The 14,926-nt window shown below is 50.0% G+C and overlaps 1 protein-coding gene across 2 annotated transcripts; it reads right to left on the bottom strand.

Moving 5' to 3' along the window:
• Positions 1-2,170: 2,170 nt before the first annotated feature.
• POPDC2 (popeye domain containing 2) lies at positions 2,171-14,462 on the bottom strand. 2 transcript variants are annotated; one of them, XM_014957147.1, is made up of 4 exons: positions 13,548-14,462; positions 10,168-10,276; positions 6,361-6,865; positions 2,171-2,622 (listed from the first exon to the last, which is right to left on the bottom strand). In XM_014957147.1, exons 1-3 carry the CDS (start codon positions 14,090-14,092, stop codon positions 6,407-6,409), a joined length of 1,113 nt encoding a protein of 370 aa, XP_014812633.1. In that variant the 5' UTR covers positions 14,093-14,462; the 3' UTR covers positions 2,171-2,622; positions 6,361-6,406. The 2 variants fall into 2 exon arrangements, with proteins under 2 accessions (XP_014812633.1, XP_014812634.1); XM_014957148.1 differs by having other exon boundaries at positions 6,499-6,865.
• Between the last annotated feature and the right edge of the window lie 464 nt (positions 14,463-14,926).

Raw genomic sequence — 14,926 nt, 5'->3', positions numbered from 1 at the left:
TATTTTTCCTCAGCAAGGAGAAACAGTGTGATTCAGGTTTGGCACGGGAAGGGGTCATTCTTAGCCAGCGCTCCAATGGGAAACTCACTAATTCCATCTACAAGACACTTTCAGAGTGAGACCCTATTGATTTTCACGTTAGCGCTGCTAGGTAATCAGAATTAATGTCTTTCCTGTGACAGGCCTGGAGCAGCTCTTCTGGCTGTTGCCTTGTCCTCTTTGAAGCTCACGTGAAGCGAGACAGACACCAGAAGCACAGCAGTGCTCTTGCATCCCATTTTGCACTGCTTTGAACAACTGCCCAGAATAGAAGGTAATAGGAAGGAAAATGAAGCATCAATGTCACAGGGTCACCTAACACAAATTAGTCCTGGGAACTTCAACACAACCTTTCAGACCTGGAAAAGCAGCTGAGATTTGGAAAGAATTGCTGAAAGATTACAATATGAGAGACAAGTACTTAGAAACAGCCCTCACCCATCCACACCTTTCCCAACACCTTGATGTGTATGCAAATTAAAGAGGAGAAAGTCTTACGTCACTTCTGCCCACAAACCACATCTTCTGTAGACCATTTCCTCTGGTTCCCTGGACTGTCTTCACTGGATGGTGAACTACATCAGGAACATCATGGTCAGGTGAGAGGTACATGCTAAAGGCATTTTTGCCATGAGGAAGCCTCAGTCATTTTGCACGAGCTATCACTACTGCTCCACTAGACAGTGTCACTGCAGAGTTAGCTCCTGCTGTCAGCTCACATCCAAACTGTTGGACCCTGCCATGTGGCTGTTTGGAAGGCCAGCTAACGAACACCATCTCCAGCATACACTCAGGAGCTGGGCTCTAACAACCTGACAGAGATCAGTGGTGCCACGACTGACGAGCTTCCAGGGAGCTTCCTGTTGGAGACTGGAATATAACCCCAGATGGCATCTATGAAGTGTGGTGTGTAATTCAGCCCAACCCAGTCCACTACTTCAGGGAGGTGTATAAAGCACCACAACAGACGCAGTTTCATTGTGCATTTCAATTCCTTTGCAGAAGGGACCCCAGCAGCTCTTGTTAAATTTGCTGGAGACATTTCCTAGCTGTGAAGGGCAATGAGATCAGGCTGAAGCAAGAATGCAGCAGCAGAGCATGGTGACAACCATTAGCAGGATGCTCCCCAGGCCTGGGGCAGCCCCATTCTCCTGCCCTGGGGTAACAGGAAAGGCGAGCAGCACAAGGAGTGGTGTACTCCATGGATCCCACAGAGCCACCACTTCAGAGGCCTCTCCAGACCTCAGCAAGAGTGCCAGATCCCAAGGACACAGACCTCAACCAGTTGAGACTTGCAAGACATGCCAAACCGGTCTCTTGGCCACAGCAACACAAGGCCTCCACCACCCCAGGGCTGATGGCCATGCCCTTGTGCGTCTGTGCCAAGAGGCAGTGAAGAATGCCCTGCTCTGTGCATGCTGATGGAAGGACCGATGCTCCTTGCTCCTTCCCTGGATACCTGCCCTGGAGAGGCTCCTACCTTCACCTCCCAACTTGGTTGCCCAAGGCTCTGTGGGATAGAGGATTCTTCCACTGGTACTGCAATCTCCAGTTTCCTGACAGAGGAATTAGCTGGGGAAGCTCATCAACCAAAGCCTGTTGCAGCTGAACTTGGAAGAGGCCTTCTATCTCCACAATACTTTAAGATATTGTGCTTCTTCCTACCTGTGGCTGCTCTCCCCAGAGATGTTTTGTACTCACTCATTTCTTCACTTGGTGTGTGCACCCTGAGGTCATCTCCCATTAAGCACCAAAAAAAAAAAAAAAAAAAAAAAGTGTTCAGGCTCTCCTTGCCTATGCCTGCCCCTAATCCCAATTCCTTCCCTTTCTTATTCCAAATGAATCAACTCAAACAACCAACCTTTCACCAGAAGTTGGTAACTTCTTTGAGAAGTGGTGCTTGTCATAAATGAGAAATCATAACTCCTGGAAAAGTAATTTCTGGTCTTACTTAGAGTGGATGCCCAGTGAGATGCATGATATCAAATTTCCATATCATGCTCTCCATTACAAGCCCATTACCAAAGCTGTCAGGGAGCCAATTTTCCCCTGTCCTTTCCCCTCGCGCCTTTAGATCACCCTCAAGTCTTTCAGACAGCGTGATCTCCATCTCCAAATCCTCAAACACCAGTCGTTTTGTCTCTGACTTTAATGGGAATTATTAAATCAAAGGGAACACAGATTCTGCGAGCAGGCTGGTATCACTTGCAGTGATATCGGTGTGCCTTGCTATCAGAGCTGCCTATACAACTCAGAGAGGCAGGACTAGAAAACAAACTGGGAAAGTCCACTAGGACAGGCAGCTCTGGTGAACAACTGTGGGGTGGGAGGTGCTGGAGTGCCACACTGCAGTCTCACGCGTGTGCTTCACGTGCTCCCGAGTGTAGATGTCTGCAGGCAGACATCTCAGTGCTTGCTAAAGAGTGTCTCTTTGGCCAGAAACCTGTGTGAGCGTACGCTCCCTTGGAGGGGCTTCGGCATCAAAACAGCCTGTTGTTCCCTAGAGTTCGGGGGTCTGAGTGGGAGCTAGAGGGGCTCGTCCTTTGCAGAGAGGGTGGGGAGAACTCCAGACGTTTCCAGAGGCTGCAGAAGGAAAACAGTGGAGAAGGGAGGAAAAGGGTGGGGGGGAAGAAAGAGAGAAGGAAAGAGAGCACCATTATTATCACAGGAATAATTCTTATTTTCAAACTCTTCCAAGACACAAACCTCCCGGCGCCCACCATTACTGTCCTTCTCCCCTCCTAAATTAGCATACAGAACTATGTAATGAAGACAAATGAAAAAATGGGCTGAACCACCCATCCTGAGACGGCAAAAACAAACCCCTCCAAATCACCTTCTGTGATATCGGTGAAACAATGCCCACAGCTCCTTTGCTTATGCTCTCAAAGCAGGTATAAACCAATGCCTACTAACCGAGATACCAAACTGCAGACCATCAAGCACCCACCCATCCATCCATCCATCTCACCCACCAAAGAGAAAGCCAGCCCCAAGACGTAACTAGAAAACTAGGTAGCATCAGCGCCACATCTTGCAAGCACTTGACAGCAACAAACTAGGGCAAATGCAGCATGAAAAGGGCAAAAAGCAGGTGACTTTCGGTTGTTTGCATTTTCATGCAAGGAATAAAGCTTAGTTTGCTATGGAGCATTGAGCTATATGGCAGCACACCTCTGAAGCAAGTTTTGAACAGAACCTTTGGACCTGCCTCTTTTAAACAGGCAGCATGTACATTATTTAAATATCTCTCCTCAGAAGAAGAAGAACATGCTCATCAGTGGGATATCACAGTCTGTCTTGCTCGTAAGCTGACTAGAAACTCTTTCAAGGAACTAGATGATAATAATGGTAGGCCAATATACATCCCAGGAATATTTTGTTCTTCGTGATCTTCACAGTACTTTGGGCATTCAAGATTTGCCCTCCTGCACTGTGGCATAGCAAGGTGGCTGTTGCAGCAACAGAAAACAAAAAGGAAAGTGATCCATAGAAGCACATCAGCATGGGGAATTTAGAGAGCTGGAAGGTGATTACCCAGGTTAGAAGCTGCTGGGAAAGCAGAGGAGAGCACAGACCTGGGGAAAGCCCCAGGGGAGCTCTAATCTCTGGGACGGAAGCTATTGCTTACTTCAAACAATAACACTGTAGGGAAAATCCCTGTTTACTATGGATCTTTTCACCAATCCTAAGGTAAAAGATCTGAAAGTGCTTTCCTCAGGCCATGGCAGACTGGCTCAGATCATCTGCTGAGCTGTGACAAGTACCTGAGCATAAGGGAAAACTGCAGCCCCTCTGTATCACTAATTTTTGTGGTTAAGCACTCAGGTTCCTGTGGAATAGTGTCCAGATGTGACAATTGCTCTCCTGCTGGTGGGATGTGATGTGATTAGGATACCCAAGTAGTGAATGGAGTAACACAGAAGCACTTGTTCCACTGTTATGGACACAATAACCAGAGTTTATGTTTGAGTACCTTAGAAATTAAAATACCACACTGGCTATTGTCTCCAGAGTGACCAACAAGTAAGATCATCCTCCTCTTCCACCACTAATACTAGCTCCTGAGACATTTGGGTCTTTATCACAGGTCTCTACTGCAAGTATCATCACACCTTGATACTGCCTCATTTACAAGATATAGAAAGACAAAAGCTTCCAGCATCCAACATGTTTTAAAAGGACTGTGTGAAAGAAAAAAACCAGCTTTGTGCTGTGTTGCACAAGCTTACCCCAACACACACACACCTTGCAAGTATGTTCACGGTATTGACTCGTTACCACACATGGGTGGAAGTGATTCAAAAAGCACTATGGAGTTCCCTGTCTCCTTCCTTTTTTAATTGCATTTGAAATTCTGATTTTATTGAGATTGACCAACTAGGAGAATTCTACCAATGACCTGAGACTGGATATTCTTCTGCTGAGAAGACAAAATACAAGCAAAGCACAAAGTGACTTCATCCTGTTGACAACACTAACAGCATTCATTTTTGATTGCATGTATTCAACAGTAATGCCTGACACTTAGGAGGATGGCTGTCTCATAAGTGATTCAGTGTTCCTACCTCTCCAATTAAGGACTGAAAAAGCTGCAAATTCATATCTCCAGCGACCTACCAGCAAAACCAAGGACTTCACATTCCTAGGACTCCTAAGCTAGAAAACAATTTTTTTTTTTTTTTTTTTTTGCTTTCTCTCTCTGCTTCCTTTTTTATTTATTTATTTTAGCTAAGCAAAACTCTTGCTGACTTCTTATCTTATTCAACAAAAAAAAACCTAACAGATACACTTGTTCCTTTCCTGGCTAGTTTCTTCCTATCCCAGATTTTAAGTGTGATGGCATGGAAGCAGGACAGGAACAGGCACATGACTCAACTCAAAGCAGAACTGTACAAACCAGGACGATCTTCCAGTTCCACTGTTTTCAAAAACTAAGAACGGCAACTGGGTGAAACAGCAAAAAAGGCCTCTTCCACCTTTTTACTGCAAATACTAAGTGCTGTCTGACCCAGGGCTCATGCCAGGAGTCCGTGTGTCCTGCTTTATGCTCCCTGTCAGTGAGTCCTCAGCCTGAGCAGCTGCAGCCCAACAGTAGACCCAAGCAGGTGCAGGGAAGACCGGGGTGCGATGATAGTACACCATGTTCAAAGATGCCTGTTGGAAGACTGTCTTCCCAGCTGCTGCCCAGCCCTGCAACTTCCTCCCTGCCACACAGACCCAACTGGGAGACACGCAGTGGTTGCTTCTAGGACAGAAATCCCAATCCCGGGTAGCTGGATGCCAGAAAGTAGAGCTGTGGAGCTGCTGCAGGAATGCACATGTTGGGTTCTGCAGCTGCCATGCAACAGCAGGTGTTGCAGCAGCTGGCTAAAAGTAATTCAGTGTGGAATTTATCTCTTGGACACTTGGATCTGAATTTCAAGCATGAATCACCCTCCTGTCTATTTCTGTTCACCTGCGTTGCTCCTCTGCCCCAATATCTACCAGGCCCAGGAATTTTTCCCTTGCAGATTAACAAATTGGCATTTTGGAAATGAGGATTTCATTCCCGCTCACCAGAAAGCAGAGTTTGGGGTGTGTTAAAATAATGTTTAGCCTGTCAGTCCACCCAGGGTGATTGGAGGCAAGAGCTACACCACACAGAACAGTCTTTTCAATACCTTACTGACCTGGCTGAGCCAAAGCTCAGCAGAAACAAGACAGGGAGATGGAGTGCTGGGATGAGCTGCAGGGGGCAGGGGTAGGAAGGACTCTGAACTTTTTCCCCCTGCCCAGACTGAACATTTGGAGGGTGTACAGCAACTCCCAGCTATCAATCCATTGTAAACCCTGGAGCTGTTTCTACCTCTGTCTGCCTCTCCTGGTTGTCTGCTCTCTCATCACCGGCAGACGTCTCCCTCAGCTTAATACTGGAGTATCTCCAGACACAGCTCTACCTCATGGTGAGCCAGATTGAGCCCTGAGGGGTCTCTGCAGGCACTAGTGTACCATCCACCAGCCTGGACACTGTTTTGGTTTCTCTGCCTATCCTGAGGGACGGAAAGAGAACAGGGCAAGGAAGAGCTTCCTACAGTTGGGTTACCACCCCTTCCACCCCACGATGCAGCTGGTACCTGGAGTCAAGCCTTTACCCTGCTGCTTTTCCTTAAGAAAATCACACAGCTGGAGCCCAGCTCCTGGGACTCCTTGGGGCAAAAGGCAAAAAAATGCTGCGGAGTAGCAAACCCACGGCAAAGGAGGGCGAGAGGCTGGGGGCCACCGCTCTGCCCAGGCAGTTGCGTCGCGGGAGGGACTTGCTTCCACAAGCAGGGTACTTACGCGGGGGTCCCACACAGGGTGAGGCGTGCCCGTGCCAGGAGTGCCCTCACTTCATATACTCCCCTTCGCTCACATAGTCCATAAAAGACCCCGGCAACTCAGCAAAATCTTCCACGACAAGACTGGTGGAGTCCTCACCCAGCACATCACTGTCAGGCCGAGATGCCCGGGGGCGTGGAGCCGGCGGAGGTGGTGGTGGTGGCTGTGGAGGGGGCTCAGAGGCATCAGCCTGGCCAGAGGCAGGGGGTGGCTCCTCGCAGTCCTCTGACTCCCCCTCGGAGGAGGCCGGCCCGAGGACGTGGTAGAGGCTGGGCAAGCGGATGTCGAAGCGAAGGCCAAACTTGGCGAAGAGCTTCTCATTGAGGGAGTAGAGCTTCTCTGAGATGTCGTAGCCCAGGTAGGAGGAGAAGAGCCGGGCAATGTAGCGGTCCTTCCTCAGGAGGAGATAAAGCTTCTTCCTCGGCCAGGTGATGAAGCTGCAGTCGGTCTCAGCCGTCAGTGTGACCTGTTGGGCAGGGAAGGAACAGAGTAAGCCCTACAACTCAGGTAGGGGTCACCCGCCTTGGGGCTGCGTGCTTCTCTCCAATGAAGGCCCACAGCCCCTTTGACATCTGCTCTCCTTGAAGATGGCAGGGCTGGAGAACCAGCTCACTCAAGCCAAATGATCAGATAAATCCTTACCTGCCTCTGCTTCCTCTCCCCAAGGAGATGGAGACCAGGTGTTCCTACGCAACTAACAGCATGCCCTTGCTTAATCTAGCCACATAACTAGCTACATTTCAGCTTATTGCTTTCAGATGATGCTCCCTGTTGACACCTGAGTGACGTAACTGAAATGGGCAGCATGGCATGGATGGCCTTATCTCTCTACAGAAATGATACAGAGGGAGATGTTTCTTTGTGCCCAGCTGGCCCAAGTCACCAGTGGGTAGCCCTGCAGCAGGCTGCTGCCCTGTTCTGCTGCTGGGTCACACACCCCTTGCTCCAAGAGTCCCTGGGTAAGGGAAGGGCCACCTGGAATGCTTGCCTGGTCATCGTCTGCAGGAGGGACATCCCATCTCATCAGCTCTGCCAGGCGCTGCAGGGCTGAACAGCCTTGAAGGGTGCATGGCACAGCTCAGTGACGAAGGAAATAAAAGGGGTTTTCTGTGTTTGTGTGTAGGTAGGGGATTCACTCAAGGTTTTAACTAGATTGATTTTAGAGAACCTTTTGTCTTCCTTTGAATTTTGCTAATGCAAACAGAGCCATTTTTCCACCTCGCTGTAAGACCAGACTATTAATAATACAAAACATCATAAAATACATTAATGTATATTGTAATATATAAATCTAATAATAATAATAATAAAAGGTAAGAAACACAGGAAGGGTCAAACTGCTTTGGGCCAAAGAAGAACATCCGAGTGTAATAAAGACACCGGTATGCGAACAAGTGCTGGAGCCAAAATATCCTGGGGGCTCCCTTTCACTTTATATCCAGGGGTCTCCTTGGCCAGCCACCATGGCAGAGAGCCACTGGGAAGCTGAACACGGCTTGGCTCCATGCGTGTGTCCTTGGGTTTGATATTTAATGCCGCTGCCATGCAAGCAGCTGCCTTATGAAAGAAATGTAGGGGATAAAACCTGAGAACTTTCCCAGGCTGAGGTGAGTGAGAGAAAGGGTCACACGGAAGCTGAACTGACCAGAATTTCATTTTCCTAACCAATTTCTGCAGTGCAATCGAAACCTTCTACTTCTCATGAAGGATTAAGTGAGATGTAATAAGAAAACCTGCCTCCTAACCAGAGCAGCAGGACACATTTCAGGCATGAATCCCCTTGACACAAGTGCTCCGGCATGGGCAGAGCCCATAATTCAGCCTTCTGGGGGAAAGTGCCAGCCCTGAAACCCAACTCCTTCAGGGACTGGGAGCCAGCAGCCTATGGGGAAAAGACACAGCCAAAGCAGAAAGCTCAAGGAAAACAGCTCTCCTTGTAGGCTGAGTTATGCTTCTGCCATTTTTCAGTGGGCTCAGGATTGAAACTGCTCGATACAGATAACTGCAGGGAAAACTTGGGTAAGGAAAACCTTCCATGCCCTCCTCCAGCAAAGTCTCACAGTCAAATGTGCACTTTTTTAACAAAATGGCTGTGATGCTGGGAATAAGGTTGAGATATGCCATTGAGTTCTACCAACTACTCAAGTAAAAGGGGGTGGTGACTTAAACGGCTGCCAAAAGCGGCACATCACCATGGCTAAGCACGGCCATGGAGAATAATGTCCTGCTAGGAACAAGGAGCTGTGAAGTCTCACCTGCTGGATGCTGGTCTCATCTGCTCTTTCTTCATGCTCCTCAGAAAGCGGACATGAGGTTTAGGCATTTCCAGCATGTGGCTGCAGCCTTTCCCCACCTAGGACTCTACCTCCCCATCCTGGTGCCTGGCACAGCTGACCTCCCCGAGCAGCCCTCTCGCAGAGCAGGAGCGGTGCCAGGAGCGTGGAGCTGGCAGGGCTGGTGCAGCTTGGCACCAACTTGCTCCCGAGCTGTCTCATGCAGCACAGATAAAGACACTCAAGCGGCCTGGGAACATTCAGTTCCACAGAAATTAGTTCAGAAAAGGCTGAAGACATCTTTGCAGGTTGCATGCCATCCAGTCGGCCATTTTGCCGCCAGCAGCACCAAGTAGCCATTGTTCTTTCTGCTCAACTCTTAAGCAAAGAGAGACCAGGAGTTAGCAGCTATCTGCTACCAGATTGAAGCCCTGAGATAACAGATACAACATGAGATACCCCCACCCCTAGCACAGCCATGCTGTTGCCCCCTTCTAGCCCCTTGTTTTGGCCTGACAGCCCTATTTCCACTCATGAGCTCAGTCACACAGTCAGCCCTGTCAACTGTTCCTCTTGCAAGACTGAAGTCACTGGTGATGGCACAGCTTTCAGGAGCAACTGCCATGACTTATTTACACAGTACACGGGCCAAATTCAGACCCGAGGAAAGCAGATTCAGAGACCTGACCTGGTTTAACCAAGTCTGGACATGGCTGCCCTCGTGAGAAAGCACCGTCCTTCCCTCATGACTGTCCCATGCTCCCGAGGGATTGGCAAAATCCCTCCTCATATGCCCAAACTGACATACTCTAGATGGACATCCTAACAGGGATCAGGCTGTCCTGGGATGCGAGTTAAAGGCAGAGAGATGTGGGCTTGAGTAATCTCCTCCAGAAGAAAAGCCAAACAAATACTGTGAAGTGTTGACAGCAAGAGCAAAATCCTTTCAGTTGCTGCGAATAAGAATTGGTCTGGCCTCTCAGCAAGGGATTCTTCTGCTGAGAAAGAACCATATTCGGGTGTGAATCATCCTTTCTGCTTCTCTACCCCAAACACATCACCATCAGAAACTTCTGTGAGGAATGGGATATTTATGGCTTTACATCAGTGCTGTGTATTGCCATGGCTGCCATCCTCATGCTGGAAGGATGCACCCTGCTAACAGTGTGCAGGGCACACACATCAATACAGGTCCTGGAGAACACTGTCATGGGAGAAAGAGCCAGCAATCTGCTACCTCATCCCCCAGCACCACGCTTCACCCTCCCTGCTATCAGCTGGTAGTAGGAGCACACACCAAGGTCTTTGAGGAAGGTAGAAAAAAAAAAAAAAGATAACACAGCTGAGTGGTCACACCATCCTGTGCTGGGCTAAACCACGAGGAAGGGGAGGAAAGCGTTCCCGGTTAGCTTTGAATGGCATCACAAGCCCTCTCCATCCTCTTTCAGATGCACAAGGAGTGAAGCTGGGCTGCTGCCGGGTTAGGCAGGGTTACCTGGAAAGTTCCTTCCTCAGAGGGTCGCAGTGACTCCCATTCTGGAGAGTCCAGGAACTGGTACGGGAAGACGTAGTGAAGGAATTGTCCGTCCTGGCTCACTCGGACCCTGCAGAGGGGAGAGGTGAGGTGCACAGGCTTAAGCCACAAAATAAGCGTCACATAGAATCATACCATGGTTTGGATTGGAAGGGACCTTAAAGATCATCTTGTTCCAACCCCCCCCCGTGGGCAGGAACACCTCCCACTAGACCAAGTTGCTCAAAGCCCCATCCAGCCTGGCTTTGAACACCTCCAGGGATGGGGCATCCACAGCTTCTCTGGGCAACCTGTTCCAGTGGCTCACCACCCTCATAATAAGGAATTTCTTCCTAATATATAATCTAAATCTACCCTCTTTCAGTTTAAAACCATTACCCCTCATCCTATTGCAACAGGCCCTCGTACAAGGTTTCTTCTCATCTTTCCTACAATCCCCTTTAAGTACTGAAAAGCTGCAATAACATGTCTGCAGAGCCTTCTCTTCTCCAGTATGGACAACCCCAAATCTCTCAGCCTTTCTGCATAGGAGAGGTGCTCCAGCTCTCTGATCATCTTTGTGGCCCTCCTCTGGACCTGTTCCAACAAGTCCATGTCCTTCCTGTGCTGAGGACTCCAAAGCTGGACGCAGTACTCCAGGTGGGGTCTCACGAGCGCAGAGTAGAGGGGTAGAATCACCTCCTGCGACCTGCTGGCCACACTTCTGTTGATGTAGCCCAGGATGCAGTTGGCTTTCTGGGCTGTGAGTGCACATTGCCAGCTCATGTCGAGCTTCTTGTCCACCAGCACTCCCAAGTCTTTCTCTTCAGGGCTGCTCTCAATCCCTTGTCTGCCCAGCCTGTATTTGTGCTTGAGATTGCCATGACCCTGATGCAGGACCTTGCACTTGGCCTGGCTGAACTTCATGAGGTTTGCATAGGACCACCTCTCAAGCCTGTCCACAACCCTCTGGATGGCATTCCTTCCCTCCAGCGTGTTGACCACACCACACAGCTTGGTGTTGTCAGCAAACTTGCTGAGGGTGCACTCAATCACACTGTCCATGTGCCAAATGAGCCTGTTGAGCTCACACAACATGCAGGCAGCTGGTCCCACCAGGGACCGGAAAGGACTTCCCGTCTCACATGTGTCTCATACCCTCTCCAGGACAGTTGCAGATGCTCCAGACTATGAGGCTGTCTCCCCTTTCTCTGTGGGAAACAATATTTGCTGCCACTTCCCCATATTCCATCTGTTTTCTGTTTCCAGCTACAAAGCCAGCCCTCACAGGTGCAATGCTTGGTCCTAAACCAGGACTTCTCAGCCCACAAGACTGCTGCTGTCTTTCAGGTACTTCTAAGCCAGCCTTTGGGACCATTTTCCTGTCCCCAGAGCTGCATGAGGGCATTCCCTGCTTTGATCCTGGCAAGTTGTTACACCCAGGACCCCCCAAAACCACATCGGCTATCATTCCTCACACATCATGCTGTGCCCATTATCATTCAATCTGTCTTGGCTTCCCAAGCATCCCTTTCCCCTACTTTTGCTGCAATTGCCTACCAATTTCAAGGTTGAACTTGCACCCAGCTGGGCTGCGGGAGCAGAGGAGGAGAGCTGCACAGGCCTGGGGCAACAGCAGGGCACTCTGAAGCTCTACCCGTAGCTCTGCACCACCAGATTTGGGGGCCTCTTACCTCCCTGCCCCCACATTCCCCTGCTGTATGATACACAAAGGCAATTTTAATTTTCAGGAGCTATGAGGCTCAGTTCACTGTCAATTTCCAGTCAGCTGGGAGCGTTGCCTGGAGGAAGGTTCAGGGATCACAAGGCAGCTTTCCTGATCCTGGCACATTCTGCATTTCCAAGCGCCCTTTGTCTTGCTATTGTTCAGTTTAAGAGGGGGGCACCATCATAGTAGTAATGCTCTGCTGGGTCAGCAAGGACCTCCCAAGGCAACAGAGCGGGTACCAGGAAATGCAAATCCTACCCCATGTCCACAGAGGATCCTATACCAGCCGAGATGCCTACTTACCTCTGCAAAGGAGAGCAAACAACAACCCCACCAGCACTGGCTTAATTTCAGCACTTCCATGCCCACAGAGCAGCATCAGACTGTCCAGTGCAGGGCAAGACAGCACCAGACTCTTCCCCACTAACATTATTTGCAGATAGAGTAAACTTCAGAGCAAGTGCTCAGCACTGATATTAGGAAAGACACCTAATGGAAACGCACATACCCAGTTTCCTCCCAGTGCTTTGCCACTCAGCACTGGTCAGTGGTCCCAGGATGCTCTTAACACACTCTAGAAAAGGGACAAACACCAAAAAGAGGAAGGACAACCCTTCTTCTCTACACAGCCTCTCACCAGAGAGGATGGACCACCACAGTGAAACATGAGCCCCCGGTGATGTTGGATTTGCCTTTCCAAAGGAAAACCCTTGAGACACACCTCCCACAGCTCTGTACTGCTCCCATTTACACATCTCCTTCCTTTCCCACTCTCACTTGACATGAGTGCAAGTGCCTGGCAGAAGCTGGGAAGCCACTACCATTACTATTTGTATGCATTTGGATTTTGTAAATCATTAAGAGATATTCACACAAAGGCACACCACAGGATCTCAGGTGAACAAACGCCAGTACTTCATTGCACACTTCACTCACTAATCAAACCTCCAGTTCGACTATCTGGAGGTCCCTGAGGTCTTCCTTGGTGAAGGAACACCATGAATGCATGACAGCACAGGAAAAGAAAGAGGCCTGATGAGGCAGGATCCACCAGAGAAGAGCGCTCTCCCTTTTGATGAAATGACCCTCAGGGAGAAAAATTTCGGAGCCCTGAGGTGTTGGGATCAGGAGTGGAACCTCTCCCTGAGCACTGCTGGCCAGTGGGAAGCAGGTGAACTGAGGACTCGGTGTACTCAGGGCACAGCCATTCATCTCAGAGAGGTCTGTGTGCACCCCCAGAGACCACAGGTCCAGACACACTGCCTCCCTGCATTAAGAAACGCTCTCCCACGGCCAGTCTGCTCCCATCAGAAATAAGATCACTTTAAAATTACTAAGAAAGAGCTAAGGATTCCCCAGCAGTATCACAGGCAAGGCTGAGCTGGACGCATCACTGCACATAGCTTGGTTCTGCAAATCATTCCCTGAAATAGTCTAATTTAGAGAAACAAAAGAAGACAAAAACAATCCCCAAAAGCAAATTACCTTCCTCCCCAACAAAGAGATGCATATCACAAAGCCCTTTCAGAGGAAGGAAACAATCGTCACCCCAGTTTCTACAAAGGACAAAAATACAACAAGAAGCCACAGCGCTTTGCTGTCAGACCTTGTTCAGAACCAGGAGAGCCTTTACCTGCCGGACAGCAGCAACGAGAGGCGGTCAATGGGCGTCTTGCCCTCCACTGCGTAATTCTGGTCTCTGACGAGTGTCTGGACTTGCTCTTCGCAGCACTTCACAATTTCTTTGTAGACTTCCAGGGGCACCTGCAAGGGCAGGTACATGGTCTTGTAGAGGAGGTCAAACTCTTCCGGGATGGTGTCTTTGCGGAGCCGGTAAGCCAGGTGAGCCAGCTGAAGCAAGCAGACGAGGACGAGCAGCATGTTCCAGATGAAGATATCAAGCCCGCAAGCGTTCAGCCAGCCCCACAGAGCGTAGCAGAAGTAGCCTGGGGCCAGGAGGCCAAAGATATAGAGGGACCCAAAGATACCGCTTCCCCCCATGTAACCCAGGAGGACGATGCAGCTGGCCAGATGGTAGGCTGCTCCCTCCATCATGTCCTTCCAGCCATGGCACACCGGAGGCTGGAGAAGAGCCTGGTCCCACGAGAGGCTGCTTGAGCTCATCCTTCCCCACTCCCCACCCTCCCCGGCTGTCCTGCGCTCAAAAGGAATTGTCATACACAAAGGGTGCTGCAGAGGTCTGGAACCAGAGCTGCTGGGTGGTCGTTCCTCCTCTTAGAGCGCCGGTCGGTCCCACAGCAGCGCGCTTCAGAGCGACATGCTTTTGTGCCCTAAAAAAATCCCCAAAATGGTTCGTTTCTCCTCTTCCTGGCTCACCAACCGGCAGCTGACCCCTTCCTTTGCCACACCGGTGAGAAGGGGAGCTGGCAAAAAGGAGGCCAAAAGAGCTCAGTCAAAGAAAGAGTAGAGGCCATGAGCTGGAAAACTTGCAGACGGGACGGAGATCTCGTTGAGCTGCCTTTTCCCTCCAGCCCTGGAAATAGCGACTGCGAGGGAGCAGCGGAGGGAGCTGGTGTTGAATGTGGAATGTGTATCACTTGGCAGCGGAAAGGAGAGAGACCCCAAATGGATAACCATGTTTGGAATTGAAATCCAAGGAGCAAAAGCAGCGAGGAGAACAGAGAGCAGGCACGCACTCGCTACTTAACATAACTCAGGCGCCCAGATAAGCCCAGCACAGCCCTGGGAGGGGAAAGGAGAGGGGGAAAACAACCAGCTTATCACAGCCAGCCGTGGGGCTCCACACTGCTCCGTGCTCCCCCAGGAGAGAGACTTTCACCCAGTACAAAAAAGGAAAAAGGTCACCCCCTTCTCCCGCTGCGGCTCGTAGCGATGGAAGGGGCTTGGTTTAAAAAGAGAGGTGGGTTCTTGGGAAGTGCTGTGCAGGCGCTGCAGCACAGCCTCCCCTCCCATCAGGCAGCTCCATCACGTGGGGCGGTTTAGAGCAAGGGGCACGAGGTAAAGCTCTGCAGGGACACAGGTTTGTGAGTG

Source organism: Calidris pugnax, unplaced genomic scaffold (assembly GCF_001431845.1).
Source record: "Calidris pugnax isolate Ruff unplaced genomic scaffold, ASM143184v1 scaffold225, whole genome shotgun sequence".
In the NCBI taxonomy this organism is placed as follows: Eukaryota; Metazoa; Chordata; class Aves; order Charadriiformes; family Scolopacidae; genus Calidris; species Calidris pugnax.
This window is presented reverse-complemented; position numbering and strand designations above follow the sequence as displayed.